Source organism: Salvelinus namaycush, chromosome 36, assembly GCF_016432855.1.
Source record: "Salvelinus namaycush isolate Seneca chromosome 36, SaNama_1.0, whole genome shotgun sequence".
In the NCBI taxonomy this organism is placed as follows: Eukaryota; Metazoa; Chordata; class Actinopteri; order Salmoniformes; family Salmonidae; genus Salvelinus; species Salvelinus namaycush.
This window is the reverse complement of record NC_052342.1, coordinates 4,890,128-4,905,341: the sequence shown is the minus strand read 5'-3', so window position 1 is coordinate 4,905,341 and position 15,214 is coordinate 4,890,128. Positions and strand designations below refer to the sequence as shown.

General features: G+C 43.2%; 1 protein-coding gene across 1 annotated transcript in view; it reads right to left on the bottom strand.

Annotated features, from left to right (window-relative positions):
- Positions 1-15,214, bottom strand: part of LOC120030208 (VPS10 domain-containing receptor SorCS2-like) — a 337,631-nt gene that overhangs the window by 169,773 nt on the left and 152,644 nt on the right. The window contains exon 3 of the mRNA XM_038975559.1: positions 5,388-5,487. Coding sequence (XP_038831487.1) covers positions 5,388-5,487 — 100 coding nt within the window. The remainder of the gene's footprint in view (positions 1-5,387; positions 5,488-15,214) is intronic.

Below are 15,214 nucleotides of genomic sequence, written 5' to 3'. Positions count from 1 at the left end.
CTACAGTAGCTAGCTAACGTTAGCCATCTAGCCACTTAGCTAGAATTCGTAACATATCATACGTTTTGCAAATTCCTAATATATTGTACATTTTGAAAATTCGTAACATATAATCCAAATTGTTATTCGTAACATATCATTCAAAATGGTGAATCTCAGATTTATGTACAGAATAAGCGTTTTGGGTAGCCTTCCACAAGCTTCCCACAATAAGTTGTGAATTTTGGCCCATTCCTCCTGACAGAGCTGGTGTAACTGAGTCAGGTTTGTAGGCCTCCTTGCTCGCACACGCTTTTTCAGTTCTGCCTGCACATTTTTTATAGGATTGAGGTCAGGGCTTTGTGATGGCCACTCCAATACCTTGAGTTTGTTGTCCTTAAGTATGCCTGGGGTCATTGTCCATTTAGACAATTTGGACAATATTTGTCGCACTGCTTTGCTTTATCTCGGCCAGGTCGCAGTTGTAGGGGAACTTGTTCTCAACTGGCCTACCTGGTGAAATAAAGGTGAAAAAAACAAACAAACAAAAAAAACCTTGCAAAAGTATTCAGACCCCTTGGATTTCTTCACATTTTATTGTATTACAAAGTGGGATTAAAATTGATTTAATTGTCATTTTTTGAACAACAATTTACACAAAATACTCTGTAATGTCAAAGTGGAAGAACAATTCTAATATTTTATAAAGACTAATAGAAATGGAATCACTAAAATATAGTTGTTGCATTAGTATTCAGCTCCCTGAGTTAATACATGTTAGAAATACCTTTGGCATCTGTCTTTAAGACCTTTGCACACCTGGATTGTGCAATATTTGCCCATTATTATTTTCAAATTTCTTCAAGCTGTGGCAAGATGTTGGGGATCACGGCTAACAAGCAATTTTGAAGTCCTTGTAGATTTGTCCTTGTGCTGTAGGTTATTGGCCTGCTGAATGGTGCATTCCTCTCCCAGTCTCTGGTGTAAAGCAGACTAAAGCAGGTTTTCCTCTAGGATTTTGCCTGTGCATAGCTCCATCCTGTAACATCCCTGAGCAGTTTTATTCCTGTCATGCAGCTCAGTTCAGAATGGACGACTGTATCTCTAATGTGTCTGGGTGGTTTAAAGCATAATTATTAACCATGCTTAAAGAGATATTCCATGTCTGATTTGTTATTGTTACCCATCCACCAATCACTGCCCTTCTTTATGAGGCTTTCGAAAAGCTCCCTGATCTTTGTAGTTGAATCTGTAGTTGAATCTGTGCTTGAAATTCAGTATTGACTGAGAGACCTTACATGTGTAGTATGTATGGGGAAAAGAGAAGGGGTTAGTCATAAAAAAAATCAGGTCAGCCACTATTGTTTCACACAGTGATTTATGTGATTTGTTAAGCCACATTTGACTCGTGAACTAATTTAGGCTTACCTAAACAAAAAGGTTGAAAAGTTATGCAACAACTATACGGTGTTTTTGCAGTGCATTCAGTAAGTATTCAGACCCCTTGACTTTTTCAACATTTTGTTACATTACAGCCTTATTCTAAAATGGATTAAATACATTTCTATCCTCATCAATCTACACACAATACCTCATAATGACAAAGCGAAAACAGGTTGTTGGAATAAAAAAACAGAAATGCCTTATTTGCATAAGTATTAAAACCTTTTGCTATGAAGACTCGAAATTGAGCTCAGGTGCATCCTGTTTCCATTGATCATCCTTGAGATGTTTCTACAACTTGATTGGAGTCCACCTGTGGTATATTCAATTACTTTGTTCATGTTTTGGAAAGACACACACCTGTCTTTATAAGGTCCCACAGTTGACAGTGCACGTCAGAGCAAAAAACAAGCCATGAGGTCAAAGGAATTGTCCGTAGAGCTCCGAAACATGACTGTGTTGGAAGGGTACCAAAACAATTCTGCAGCATTGAAGGTCCCCAAGAACACAATGGCCTCCATCATTCTTAAACGGAATAAGTTTGGAACTACCAAAACTCTTCGTAGAGCTGGCTGCCCGGTCAAACTGAGCAATTGGGGGAGAAGGGCCTTGGTCAGGGAGGTGACGAAGAACACAATGGTCACTCTGACAGAACTCCAGAGTTCCTCTGTGTAGATGGGAGAACCTTCCAAAAGGACAACTGTCTCTGCAGCACCACCAATCAGGCCAGACAGGGGGGAAAAACGGAGCAAAGTACAGAGAGACGGAGCAAAGCACAAAGCGATCCTTGATGAAAACCTGCTCCAGAGCTCAGACTGGGGCGAAGGTTCACCTTCCAACAGGACAACGACCCTAAGCACACAGTCAAAACAACGCAGGAGTGGCTTCGGGACAAGTCTCTGAATGTCCTTGAATTGCCCAGCCAGAGCCCGGACTTGAACCCAATCTAACATCTCTGGAGAGACCTGAAAATAGCTGTGCAGCAACGCTCCGCATCCAACCTGACAGAGCTTGAGAGGATTTGCAGGGGAGAATCGGACAAACTCTCCAAATACAGGTGTGCCAAGCTTGTAGCAAGAAGACTCGAGGCTATAATTGCTGCCAAAGGTGCTTCAACAAAGAACTGAGTAAAGGGTCTAAATACTTATGTAAAAGTGATATTTCCGTTTTTTATTTGGAAAAATGTATAAAAACCTGTTTTTGCTTTGTCATTATGGTATATTGTGTGTAGATTCATGAAGGAAAAAAACAATTCCATCCATTTTATAATAAGGCTGTAACGTAACCAAATGTGGAAAAAGTCAAGGGGTCAGAATACTTTCCGAATGGACTGTCTACAGTATACAGTGCCGTGAAAAAGTATTTACTCCCCTCTCTGATTTTCTCTTTTTTTGCATATTTTTGACACTGAATGTTATCAGAACTTCAACCAAAACCTAATATTAGTCTCTCACATTGCTGTGGAGGAGTTTTGACCCACTCTTGCATGCAGAACTGCTTTAACTCAGCGACATTTGTGGGTTTTCAAGCATGAACATGCTCGTTTCAAGTCCTGCCACAACATCTCAATTGGGATTAACTTTGTTAATGACGCAAATGAAAGAAGTATGTACTTGTTGAATTATTTGTTCATTCAGGTTGCATTTATGTAATATTCAGTTTTGGTTGAAGATCTGATAATTTAGTACCACCTTCACCAATTAAATCGATTTTAATCCCACTTTGTAACACAAGAAAACGCAAAATAAATCTAAGGGGTCTGAATACTTTTGCAAGGAACTGTATGTACACACACACACACACACACACACACACACACACACATAGAGAGAGCAGTGGTTGGGCTCCCACTGATAGGAATTCCCTCCTGCTAGCCCTGGGGTGTGATTAAATACCAAGCTGATCCACAGTTCCTATTACCAGACTTCCGACTGTCAGAACGCAGACACTCACAGTTCACAGCCAGGACCCCCGAGACACCAATCTCCCCCTGTCGACTCACTCCCTCTTAGATTCTCTCTCGGATTCTCTCTTTCAGTCTCTAGCCCCCTTCCTTCGCTGTCAGTCTCTCTCTTAGATTCTCTCTCCCTCATTCACTCACCGCCAGTCTCTCACTTAGATGCTCTCTCCCTCCCTCCCTGTTGGTGAGGGGACTCTTCTCTAGGTTAATCTCTCTGTAGGTGAAGGCTTTGTGGTGGAATGTGTGGGCAATGCTTCCTTTTATGTGGTTGTAGAATTTAAAAGCTCTTTTCTGCACTTTGATAACCAGCGGGTATAGTCCTAATTCTGCTCTGCATGCATCGTTTGGGGTTTTGTGTTGTACACAAAGTATCGTTTTTACAGAATTCTGCATACAGAGTCTCAATTGGGTGTTTGTCACATTTTGTGAATTCTTGGTTGGTGAATGAACTCCAAACCCCACATCCATAAAGGGCAATGGGTTCTATAACTGATTGAAGTATTTTTAACCGTATCCTAATTGGAATGTCGAGTTCTATGTTCCTTTTGATGGCGTAGAAGGCCCTTCTTGCCTTGTCTCTTAGATCATTCACAGCCTTGTGGAAGTTACCTGTGGTGTTGATGTTTAGGCCGAGGTATGTATAGCTCTGTGTGCTCTAAGGCAACAGTGTCTATTCCCAGGCAATTAACCGCTACAGTACCAGTGTCTCGTCTCCAACCATCGCAAAAGTGTGTGTGTGTGTGTGTGACCCTGGAGGGTGAGTTAGAGAGTCCCAGGTGAATTTGGGAATTGGTGGAATGGAGAGGATGGATGAGTTACTTTGTCTAATCTCCTCAATCTCTTATTGATTAGAGCACTGAGCCCAGGGGATAACATCAGTTGAATGGACAGGCTGCAACGGGAGGCGGAAGGGCAAAATAAGGAGCAGGTCCAATCAGATCACTGAACCCGAAGTCATCTGTGAGAGTGAGTTCCCTCACTTTCTCCGAAAACTTTGTGTTTCATGAACTCTACAACTCTGTCTAAAACTAGGGATGTGAACATTTAAACGTTCAAATGTTTAAACGAAGTTGGGATCGTTAACGTTAAGAAAAATCCCTAACAGAAGGAAAATTATTTTATAGCCTAACTAGATGGTAGGCTATAAAGGCCTGGGGAAAGTTGTGTAATATAAATAACGCCAGACAGGAACAGACAATCTTTAGGCTACTTTGATGAACTTGTGAGGCATGCAAGACAAGATATTGCAAGATACAGATTACCAAGACATTCTTTCTGCCTGCCCCCTCTACCTTCTTCCTCACGCTGGCTCGCCTGCTCTTACTCTTTGCTAATGATGTGTGTGTTCAGTCTTCAGTCTGTCTTCAGTCTGTTGCGTGTGGAATGTCCTAGCCTATTATTTGATGATAGGCCCAGCTTTACTGAAGTTGCGAGACATTGCAAGCTAAGAAATTGCAAGTTTCAGCATTCCATTGCGAAATACTCCTTTTGATTGCCGGTAGATAGGGCTAGTGCACAGTCCTGACTCTGTCTGCCTGGTGGCAGCCCTGCCTATACGGTGCCCCTCCCCTCTCTCTCCGTTCCTCGCTGGCTCGCTATGAAAGATGCAAGTGTTTGTGTTCACGGAAGTACGGCAACTAATCAGTCTCCTCCGTTCCAAAAATACGAAATCTTAGGAGTCAATTCCTAGCGGAATCGATTCTTGACACTCAGAAATGGGACATGACACCTGGAGTCGACGTCCAAGGAGTCGAGGAATTCACAAGGAATTGTACACAATTTTCTTATCTTTTTAACGGAAAACCAATAAACAAAATCCCTTTCTAAAACCATCTAAAACCATTTCACCAAGCTTTCCTAAAGCAGCTGAGTGTTGTCTCTCGACAATAATTGTTCACAAGGTCAGTGGACTAAGAGGAAGTTGCCAATAACTAATTGCAGCTATAATGTCATTGCAGGTGAGTGGAGGGGAGAATATAGACAAAGCAGGCTGAAGACGTCCTACCTTTTTCTTGTTGATGGGGCAGATATAGAAGTTAGAGACCACGATAGTTGTCCCAGGCATCAGGTTGAGCTTGCTGTAGGTGGTGCCATAGTCACTAGACCTGAGGAGGAACAGAGAGCGAAAGAGAGAGGTCAATATCGTGGGGTCTGATCGAATTACAGGTTTCACAAAATCTTTGCATCAACATACACGGAGTCAAAATACAATCTTAACCCTTTCTCACACATAAGAAGCAGTCATCATTTTTTTTAAACTACAGCACACTTGAGCCATTTTTTAAAATTACCATTCTCCACTGACGAATAACCGTGGGCTAGGGGCGAAGCAGCGAAACACACTGGCAAATCACCAAAATCTCCAAATCTGACAGTTTCATGAGCAGGTGATGGTTAGGTGACAGCTATGGAGCAAGGACCCTGAGATTCTGAGATTGATGGTCAGCTCCTTGAGGATATTTCTCCAGCCTAGCCAAATCAAACACCTAGCGATGGCGCCGCTAGTGCTGGGAAAGTAATTATTTGTGACATTTTCTGTTGAATGGTGCAGTTTTGCTCGCCAAGGGTGAAAAGGTATGGCAGTCTGTGGGAAATTGACAGGCGTATTTTATTCAGAGTCAATTGCATTCACTTTTGCGAGACTGCATATTCTACATGTTGGGTGTGAATCAAACCAAAGTATAAAGGAGACTCAGATATAACTGTAAACACAGGCCAACCAACAGGTATAGCGGACACAGAGGAACTCTATATTCAAATATATTCAATTGGCATGATTTCTATTCCAGTATTGCACTATTGCCAGTAAGGATACCCCTGAAGTGGTACGTTTTTATGAAGAGATAGTTAGTCCAACCTCCTGAACCAGATTGGAATGGAAGTGCTGCTGTGCTGAATGAGAGAGGTAAGTGGAGAGAGAGCACAGAGCATTCAGTGTTGAAGAGAGGAAAGGAAAGAGGGGATGGGAGAGGGGGCTGGCAGGGGAGGCCTTGATGAAGGGGAGTGATCAGAGATCAAGTCCACCCGGCCCCACTCTGAACCAGACAAGTGGATTTACTTTACAGCGTTACCGTCTTACACTCAGCAGGGCAGCAACCACAGTGGTGGGCACACACACAAACACACGGGTATAACAAGAGGAAATACACACGGTCGCACACGCAGGTTAGCGCTTTTTGTTCTGGTTCTGGAGGTAGCTCTGCAGAGTGGCCAGTCGCTGGAACAGCCACAAAGTCATAAAATATGATTTTAAACTTAACTCTAAACTTAAACACACCGCTAAACCTAATGCCTAACCCTAACCTTAAATTAAGACCAAAAAGCACATTTTGATTTTCATTCATTTTTACAATATAGCCAATTTTGATTTTGCATCTGTACTATCTAAGGGGAAATTGCTCAGTTACTCATGACAATAAACGTCAACCTACCACACACACCGGCAGACAGATATGCACACACAGACAGACGCATAAACATACACGCAAACATGTGCATGCCCACGTGTGGCCACGCAAACACACACACACAGCGCCCCCCCCCACACACACACACCAAGTCGTCACAATCCTCGATCCATTCGGCAAAGCTCCAGCCGAGTGCTCGGACAGAGCTGCACAAAATGGAGTGGCCTAGTAGGGGTTGAGCTATTTCTTCACGTCCCCGCGGTCAGCAAGTAGTGTTTTCATCTTCCCCAGTGCACCGTGGGGGTTGTTTAACCTGGATAACTCTGGAGACGACAGACAGATCCTGCTGATGGCTGAGTGTGTTCGGAGCCAGAGCTCACTGCTTAACTCAAAGCTGTGTGCTGACTTTGCTGCTGTTACTGAGGCCTACAGGGAGCGGGAGGGGAGATGAAGTCCATAGGCTGTCAGTCAGTACCTTTTAAACCTAAGCACACATTCATTTTTATAGCTTTCTTTAAATGGTTAGTTCACTGCCACATTTTAGCACACTCCTATCAAGAGCAACGTACAGTAGTGAGTGCATACATTTTTTGTCATCCCCCCCCCCCGTGGGAAACAAACCCGCAAAACCTAGCATCGCAAGTGCCATGCTCTACCAACTGAGCCACACGGGACCCTCAAAACTTCTCAAATGAATGTCTCTCTTGCACGGACTCTATGCCTACTCACAAGACGATACACTGAGTGTACAAAACATTAGGAACGCCGGCTCTTTCCATGACATAGAGAGATCAGATGAATCCAGGTGAAAGCTATGGTCCCTTTTTGACGTAATTTGTTAAATTGGCTTCAATTAGTGTAGATGAAGGGGAGGAGGCATAAAAGGCTCCCTGTTAATTAACCAGAGACAATTGAGACATGGATTGGGGTACGTGTCCATCCAGAGGGTGAATGGGCAAGACAACAAATCTAAGTGCCTTTGAACGGGGTATGGTAGTAGGTGCCAGGCGCACCGGTTTGAGTGTGTCAACACCTGCAACACTTCTGGGTTTTTCACGCTCTCAACAGTTTCCCGTGTGTATAAAGAATGGTCCACCACACAAAGGAGATCCAGCCAAGTTGACACAACTGTGGGAAGCGTTGGAGTCAACATGGGCCGGCATCCCTGTGGAATGCTTTCCACTTCTTCTAGTCCATGCCCCAATGAATGGAAGCTGTTCTGAGGCATAAGGAAGTTGATCCTAATGTTTTGTACACAATATATATATACACATACACACAATACGCTGACACTTACCCAAAACCCACACACATTCACATACACTACATATGCACACATAACACACAAATGCATACCGACACAACACACATACACACACACTCATATGCTGCTGCTGCTCTGTTCTTTACTCTTACTCTTACTCATCCTGATGCCTCGTTGCTTTACCTTGTATTTAGGTGCATATCTACCTCAAATACCTCGTACCCCTGCACAATGATCTGGCACTGGTACTCACTGTATATAGTTTCACTTAGGAGGAAGGGGAGGACCATGTTCCTCAGTGAAATTTCATAAAAATAAAAACATTAGAAAAAAAAAAGGGATGATATGTCACCAAATAATTGATTAAAATACACTGTTATGCAATGAAGGTCTACAGTAGCCTCAACAGCACTGTCTGGATTAGCACCGTGGTATAGCCGGAGGACAGCTTGCTTCCGTTCTCCTCTGGATACATTGATTTCAATACAAAACCTAGGAGGCTTGTAGGCTATCCCCTTCCATAGACATTCATGGTAATTATGACCACTCCGGAGGACGTCCTCCAATCAATCAAAGCTTTTGTAGTATGAATTGACATGTTGTCCATCCAATCATAGAACTGAACCTAGTGTGTTGTATTGGGATTGTACCACAGAGTATTATAGGGGTTCTATGTGTTGAGACGCTTGGTGACATTGTTGGATAGAGATTAAGAGTGAAGAGTGATAGTTGAGCATTTTTGGGATATTATTCAACTCAAAATTCTGTCCAGTTAGTGCAATTTATTTAAAAAATGTCAAAGTTAGCAAGGCTAACTTCAGTAGCTAGATAACCACCAGCGCGAGTGTGCGGTTTTCTCCGCCAGAATGCCAATACTGACGAAAATGTTGTGGACTTTTGTTGAAGAACCCCTTTCATTCCCTGGGGTACACGGAAAAGGTGTGAATTGAAACCGTGTGTCGAAAGAGGGGTACAGTGACCTGAAGAACATCGATCGTTCAGCTAAACGGCAAAACAAAACAGGGAGCATATTGTAATGAAACGGGCAGGGAGCAGGCCTCGAACCCTCGACCTTCTAGCCCGAAGTCCAGCGCGCTATCGGCTGTGCCCCAAAAGCATGCTCAAGCGGCGTAGTCGATATCCGCGGGATCGTTACAAAATTACAATATAAATGCCCACATCAGATTCAAGCTTCTGGGAAAAAGTTGCCTCGATATAGGACCCGACGAGAGGGGAAAGTTCCTCCTCTCGTCGGAGCTTGCTGAGGTAATTGCACGTTACGATGCTTTACTTGCTGAACATGTCGAACTTTCGACAGTCTTTTCTGAGATAATTCTGGATTAATTTGATAACTTCCATCGCATCATCCGTTAAAATTTAGATTAAAAGAGAGAGGTTGACGCAGCGCATTTTGTTGTTGCGTGCGCTCAACTAGGCTTTCCACTTTCCACCTGTATTTATTTAGCAAAGATGATGACACATAATCACTCTGGACAGACACAAGCAAAAAATCATGACATAAATGTTGCAGAAGCCTAGGCTACACCTAAACATTAGAGATCTGACATGCTGTATGGGATGAAAACGAGACTGTTTTTCAGTCTGATCAACTGTAGGCCACTTAAGAGCAGCTGTGTACAGCCTATGCGCCCTGTCCATCTGGTCAGGGTAAACTAATTGGTAATGTTATGTATGGTGCCACCAGTCTGCTTGCAGTTGTCAGTTACCGTCAGTGAAGTGGATGATCAGGGCTTTATTCAGGAACGTTTCTTGGGCTTGTAACGGGTGTCCTCCTCCTCTTCGGAAGAAGAGGAGGAGTAGGGATTGGACCAAAGCGCAGCGTGATAATTTGACATAATGAAGTTTATTAAAGAAAAGACGAAAACCGAAAACACTTCAACAAACTACAAAATAACAAACGAACGTAGACTGACCTAAAACATGAGAACTTACATATAACACGAAGAACGCACGAACAGGTACAGACTACAACAAACGAACGAACAAACCGAAACAGTCCCGTATGGTGCAACATACACGGAAGACAATCACCCACCAACAAACAGTGTGAACAGCCTACCTTTATATGGTTCTCAATCAGAGGAAACGTCAAACACCTGTCCCTGATTGAGAACCATATAAGGCTAATTACACCTGACCTAAACATAGAAACACAAAACATAGAATGCCCACCCCAACTCACGCCCTGACCAACTAAACACATACAAAATTAACAGAAAACAGGTCAGGAACGTGACAGGGCTACTTTGATGTGTCAAGTGGGCGGGATGTGCAGTCTGTTTAACTTTAAGAATTTTGAGATGTCTGAGTTTTTCATAGAGAAACTCGTTGTCCAAACCTACGATGGTGCAGCTGTAATGGAATGTATCTGCCATTTGTATTTACAGGTAAATCCCCTCCTGTTCCCTGATTTAAGAGGTGATGACCCACTCCAATCCACTACCATTGTCAACTCTCTCCTGACATGAACTGAAGCAGTGTCTCATGTGCCCGCTCATCCACTGGCACACTGAATGTTTCCTCTCCAGTCTCCAAGCACTGTGAGTACCACTATCAATTTTCTGTCATTACTGTATGTGGAGTCAATCACATACACAATCACATTATTACACATCAATGATTTTACTCCTCGCTTGGACTAACTAATTCTTAGCTCTTTTGTCTAACTGTGTAGTGTGTTGTGTTATTGTTTGTTGTCTTCCCAGTCAAGTCCTGTCCTGCACTGAAGTCAAGCCTCTGAACACCTCAACTCATGCCTCATACCCTCATTCAATTATCGCTGTGATTCCTTCCCAGAACAGTGTAAGTCACCCTCTCCTTCCCATTCCCCAAAAACATTGTGCCATAAATGTCTTTATTAAATGCTTTAGGTTAGAATCATTTGTCTTTGACGATTTTTGAAACACACTCGTCTCCGTGGGTCCCACGCCTATACCATGGGTATCCCATTCTCCTCCATCAAACCTCCACTGGTTTCATGATATATGTGTATTTTAATCCATCTTGTGTTACTGTTTTAATTTGTATGATTATTTCTTAACTCGGCATCGTTGTGAAGGGCTCGTAGTCAAGCATTTCACGGTAAAGTCGACACCAGTTGGATTTTGCTAAGTGCTAGCACCACCAGGCCCCCTGCTAAAAGTCCCTTTCCCGAGGCGGTGAGGGGGGTCAGTGGTTCCAGATGCTGGGATGGATCTCTCCCCACCACTACACTACACTACACCAGCCCTAATTAAGGCCTGAGAGTTTAACGGAGCAAGGCATTTTAGGATCTATTGATGAGGACAGGTTATTGGCATTGGGATGGAATTCATAATTAGGTGGGTGCTTATATTTGTCCGATTTATCCACATATGGAAATGTGTTTTTTTGCATATCCCAACTCCCCCTGAGACCAGGGTCTACTTTTATCAGAGGGACCCTTGAGCAATTAGGGATACGTGTCTTGCTCAAGGGCACATAGGCAGATTTTTCACCTTATCGGCTTGAAGAATCGAACTAAGAACCTTTCGGTAACTGGCCCAACACTCTAACCCCTAGGCTACCTGCTGCTTGAAAATGTTAGTGCATGTAATCATTTCAAGGAGCCAAAAGCTAACTAGATTTAAAGGGACAGTAGCGGAAAACACAACAAATCCTAATTGAGCAATGATTCCTCACCCAGTGTAAACAGCCTCATTGCCACCGGGTAAGAGAGAACGCTTTTGTGATCATTTGGATTTAAAAGCTTGAGAGACATAAAAATGCTTGTTAAATCTCCCATGGGATTGAAGTCAAAGGGTCATCAATGAGACATTATGTAACTAATGAGGCTAATTTGGGGGATTGTGTTTGGAGCCCGGTGTTCGGATGGCTAACGTGTAAAAGAGTAATGACGTTAAGTTAATAGGAGAGTTAATTTAGTACTTGCCATTCAGCTACCCAGATTAATAGACTGGATGGATGAGATGAGCTACAGTAGATGAGTGAGAAATAATTACTTTGAAACAGTGCACTGGAGAGAGGGAATGTGAGATAGAGAAAAGAGGAGGAGGAAGGGGAACAGGGAAAGAGTGTAATGGGAAGACGGGAAGGAGTGACATCTTTTGTGCAAAAATACATTGTTCTTCTCACTCCTGCCAAAGCCACTTTCTAAAATTGAGAAATAGTGAGTGATGCTTCTCTCTGAAGCATTTTATGTCATATTATTCCTTGCAGCATGCCATATTGAATAGATGAAATCCAAGGCTATACTACTACAATATTAATGAAAATAAATAAATAAATACAACATAACCTGCAGGCTTTTTCACACCGACTATTCAGTGTTCAAGATGAGTTGAGAATGGCTGATTCCGCTCCAGTCATTACCACAATTCTGTTCTCCCCAATTAAGGTGCCACCAACCTCCTTTGGTCAAAAGACCAATAAATGGAAAAAGATCAGAACTGGGTTGCCTGTGTAAACGCAGCCTAACTGCCATTCAAAATCTATCTGCACTGCACAGAGTTTCAATAGCAGAGAAATACTCTTGAGGTTTATACATACATATTCATGTTGACATCAACTGATGAAAGACACTGATGATGCCCCAGGGTACAGTGCCATTTCCATTCCAAACAATCATTTGTGTATCAGAGAATGACGCATGGAGAGTCATAAAGAAAACAATGAAAGAGGTGATACAAACAGAGGAAGAAAAAATATAACTATAAATTAGAATATATTGTGAGACAGGGAAAATACAGAAAGATTGTAGGTGTGTGTGTGTGTGTGTGTGTGTGTGTGGGTGCATGCTTGTGTGTCTCAGAGAGAGAGTGAGAGAGAGAAAGAGAGAGAGATGTGTGCGAGAGAGTCAGAGACAGACACTCCGGGTAGAAATTGTGTTTTTGTCGATGCGCTTGAGAAAACAGAGCGCGAGCGAAAACACTTTGGGATGGTGTTAGGCGCTGATTCAGATTTAATGTCCTAATATGTCAAGGTCGCTCCCAGCGGCTCCCTTCCCCAGGAAGACAAATGGAGAGCATCGGGCAGACGCAGTGAGCAGACACCCGAGCTAAGAGAGGTGTAGGCAGAGAAGCAGTGATGGAAGAAGAGGGGACACTTTCAGCAAGGCCAGAGAATGCATTAGAAGAGTAGTGCTAAAGATGCAATGGTTAAAATGGTTGGTGTCAGAAAAGGCAACTTCAGAATGAAGGGGAATACAGTTTTTTTTCTTCCAGAAAGCCTTTCTGTGTAATAGACTAAATTGAAATGTACCCAATACGGCCCATATTATAATATCATACCCATAGCTTCAGTAATATAAGAACTAGTATTTTTATCAAGTATGGTTGCGTCATACCTCTGGTCTCATGCACACGGCTAGAATGTAGAATTTAGCCAATCCAGAATCCAAACTAGCCGGTTTATAATGATCTATATGGCTTTGATGCATTACTGAACTCAAGACCAAGAGAACCATGCTGATTGAGACATGTCAGAGATTAAAAGCAGAGCTGAAGATCTAGCTCTGACAGAAGACGGATTTGAAGTCAGGTTTCACACGTCTCACTCTTTGTGCATGTGCGCACTCTGTCTGTAATATCTAATGCCCTTGGATGTCTAGGGGATGTCTGGAATGTGTGAGTGGAGGAGCCCAGCTCATGCTCTGACTGGGGTTCAAATGAACCCTAATGGCAGAACAGAGATTAGATTTACACATGAAAGAGGCAGGGGATAGCTAGTCTCTCTCTCTCGACAGAAACTCTATCTCAAGACTTTGATTATGGCTTGAGAGATCAGTGGATAGCCTAGATTAGGAGAAGGTTGAATTTGAGTTGAGAGCATGACTCTAGCTCAGTATTGCAAACACACACAGAGGCACAGACAGACGCTGTCAGTCTGAATCAGGTCCAGGCCACCAGACGGCCTCGTTGGACTGGCCATGCCGTTCGGTGATTGGGCCACACAGAGATCTCCCAGGGGACCCCTGTCTGGCTCATCGGGCCTGGGCGGGGGCCAACATCACAGACTGAGACCGAAGAGGATTGAGCCATATCTGGCGGTGGAAAATCTGTCAGGCCGTTCTCTCATCCAAACTTGTTTTTTTTCTTCTGTCATCCAAACTAAAACCCACAACAAATCTGTCATCCTAGCCCAACCCACAACACAGAGCCGCAAAAACTGCAGCAGACTAAAAAACCTCTCAACTGAAACTTGGGTAAAAAGTGAAAAATGCTTCCTCTTTTAAGACATTATTAGTGCCTGGTATTATTGATTAATTAGTGTATTTTCAGAAGAAATTTGCGTAATTTGTGCAAGACATGTTTGCTATTGTGTACGATATAAGAGATCTTAATGATCTCTATCACTCTCCTTTCATCCTTTAGCGACGAAGACTGAGAGGAGCTTTTCATATATAGATGGATCGTATAATTGTATCGCTGCCATTAAAATACAACCAAGGGTTGGCATTACCGTTCAAGCTGATTTTCAGAGTCATCAAAACAACACGCCAGAAATACTATCCGACAGATCAGCCCCATCCAAAAGTATAGTCGTATATATCTTGACTCTGCAGAGGAGATGATGATTGGGCTAATTTGGGATATAGCCCTATTTTATATAGCCCTATCTTTATGACACTGTCCTCATGCAGTCTATCAGCCAAAAAAGACAGACTCCACACCCTGTCAGTGTGTTTATTATGACAACCTTTACTTTTTTATAATTATACTATTTTATAAAATGTTAACTCCCTTGAGGTTAAAACCTATTTTGATCTTCACAATGTCACGCCCTGATCTGTTTCACCTGTCCTTGTGCTTGTCTCCACCCTCCTCCAGGTGCCGCCCATCTTCCCCACTTATCCCCTGGGTATTTATACCTGTGTTTTCTGTCTGTCTGTGCCAGTTCGTCCTGTTTGTTCAAGTCAACCAGCGTTTTCTCAGCTCCTGTCTCCCCCCCCGGTCTCTCTTTTCTCATCCTCCTGGTTTTGACCCTTGCCTGTCCTGACTCTGAGCCCGCCTGCCTGACCACTCTGCCTGAGCCTGCCGTCCTGTACTTTTGCCCATACTCTGGATTACCGACCTCTGCCTGACCTGACCCTGGGCCTGCCTGCCGTCCTGTACCTTGGCCCCACTACTCTGAATTATCGACCCCTGCCTGCCTTGACGTGTC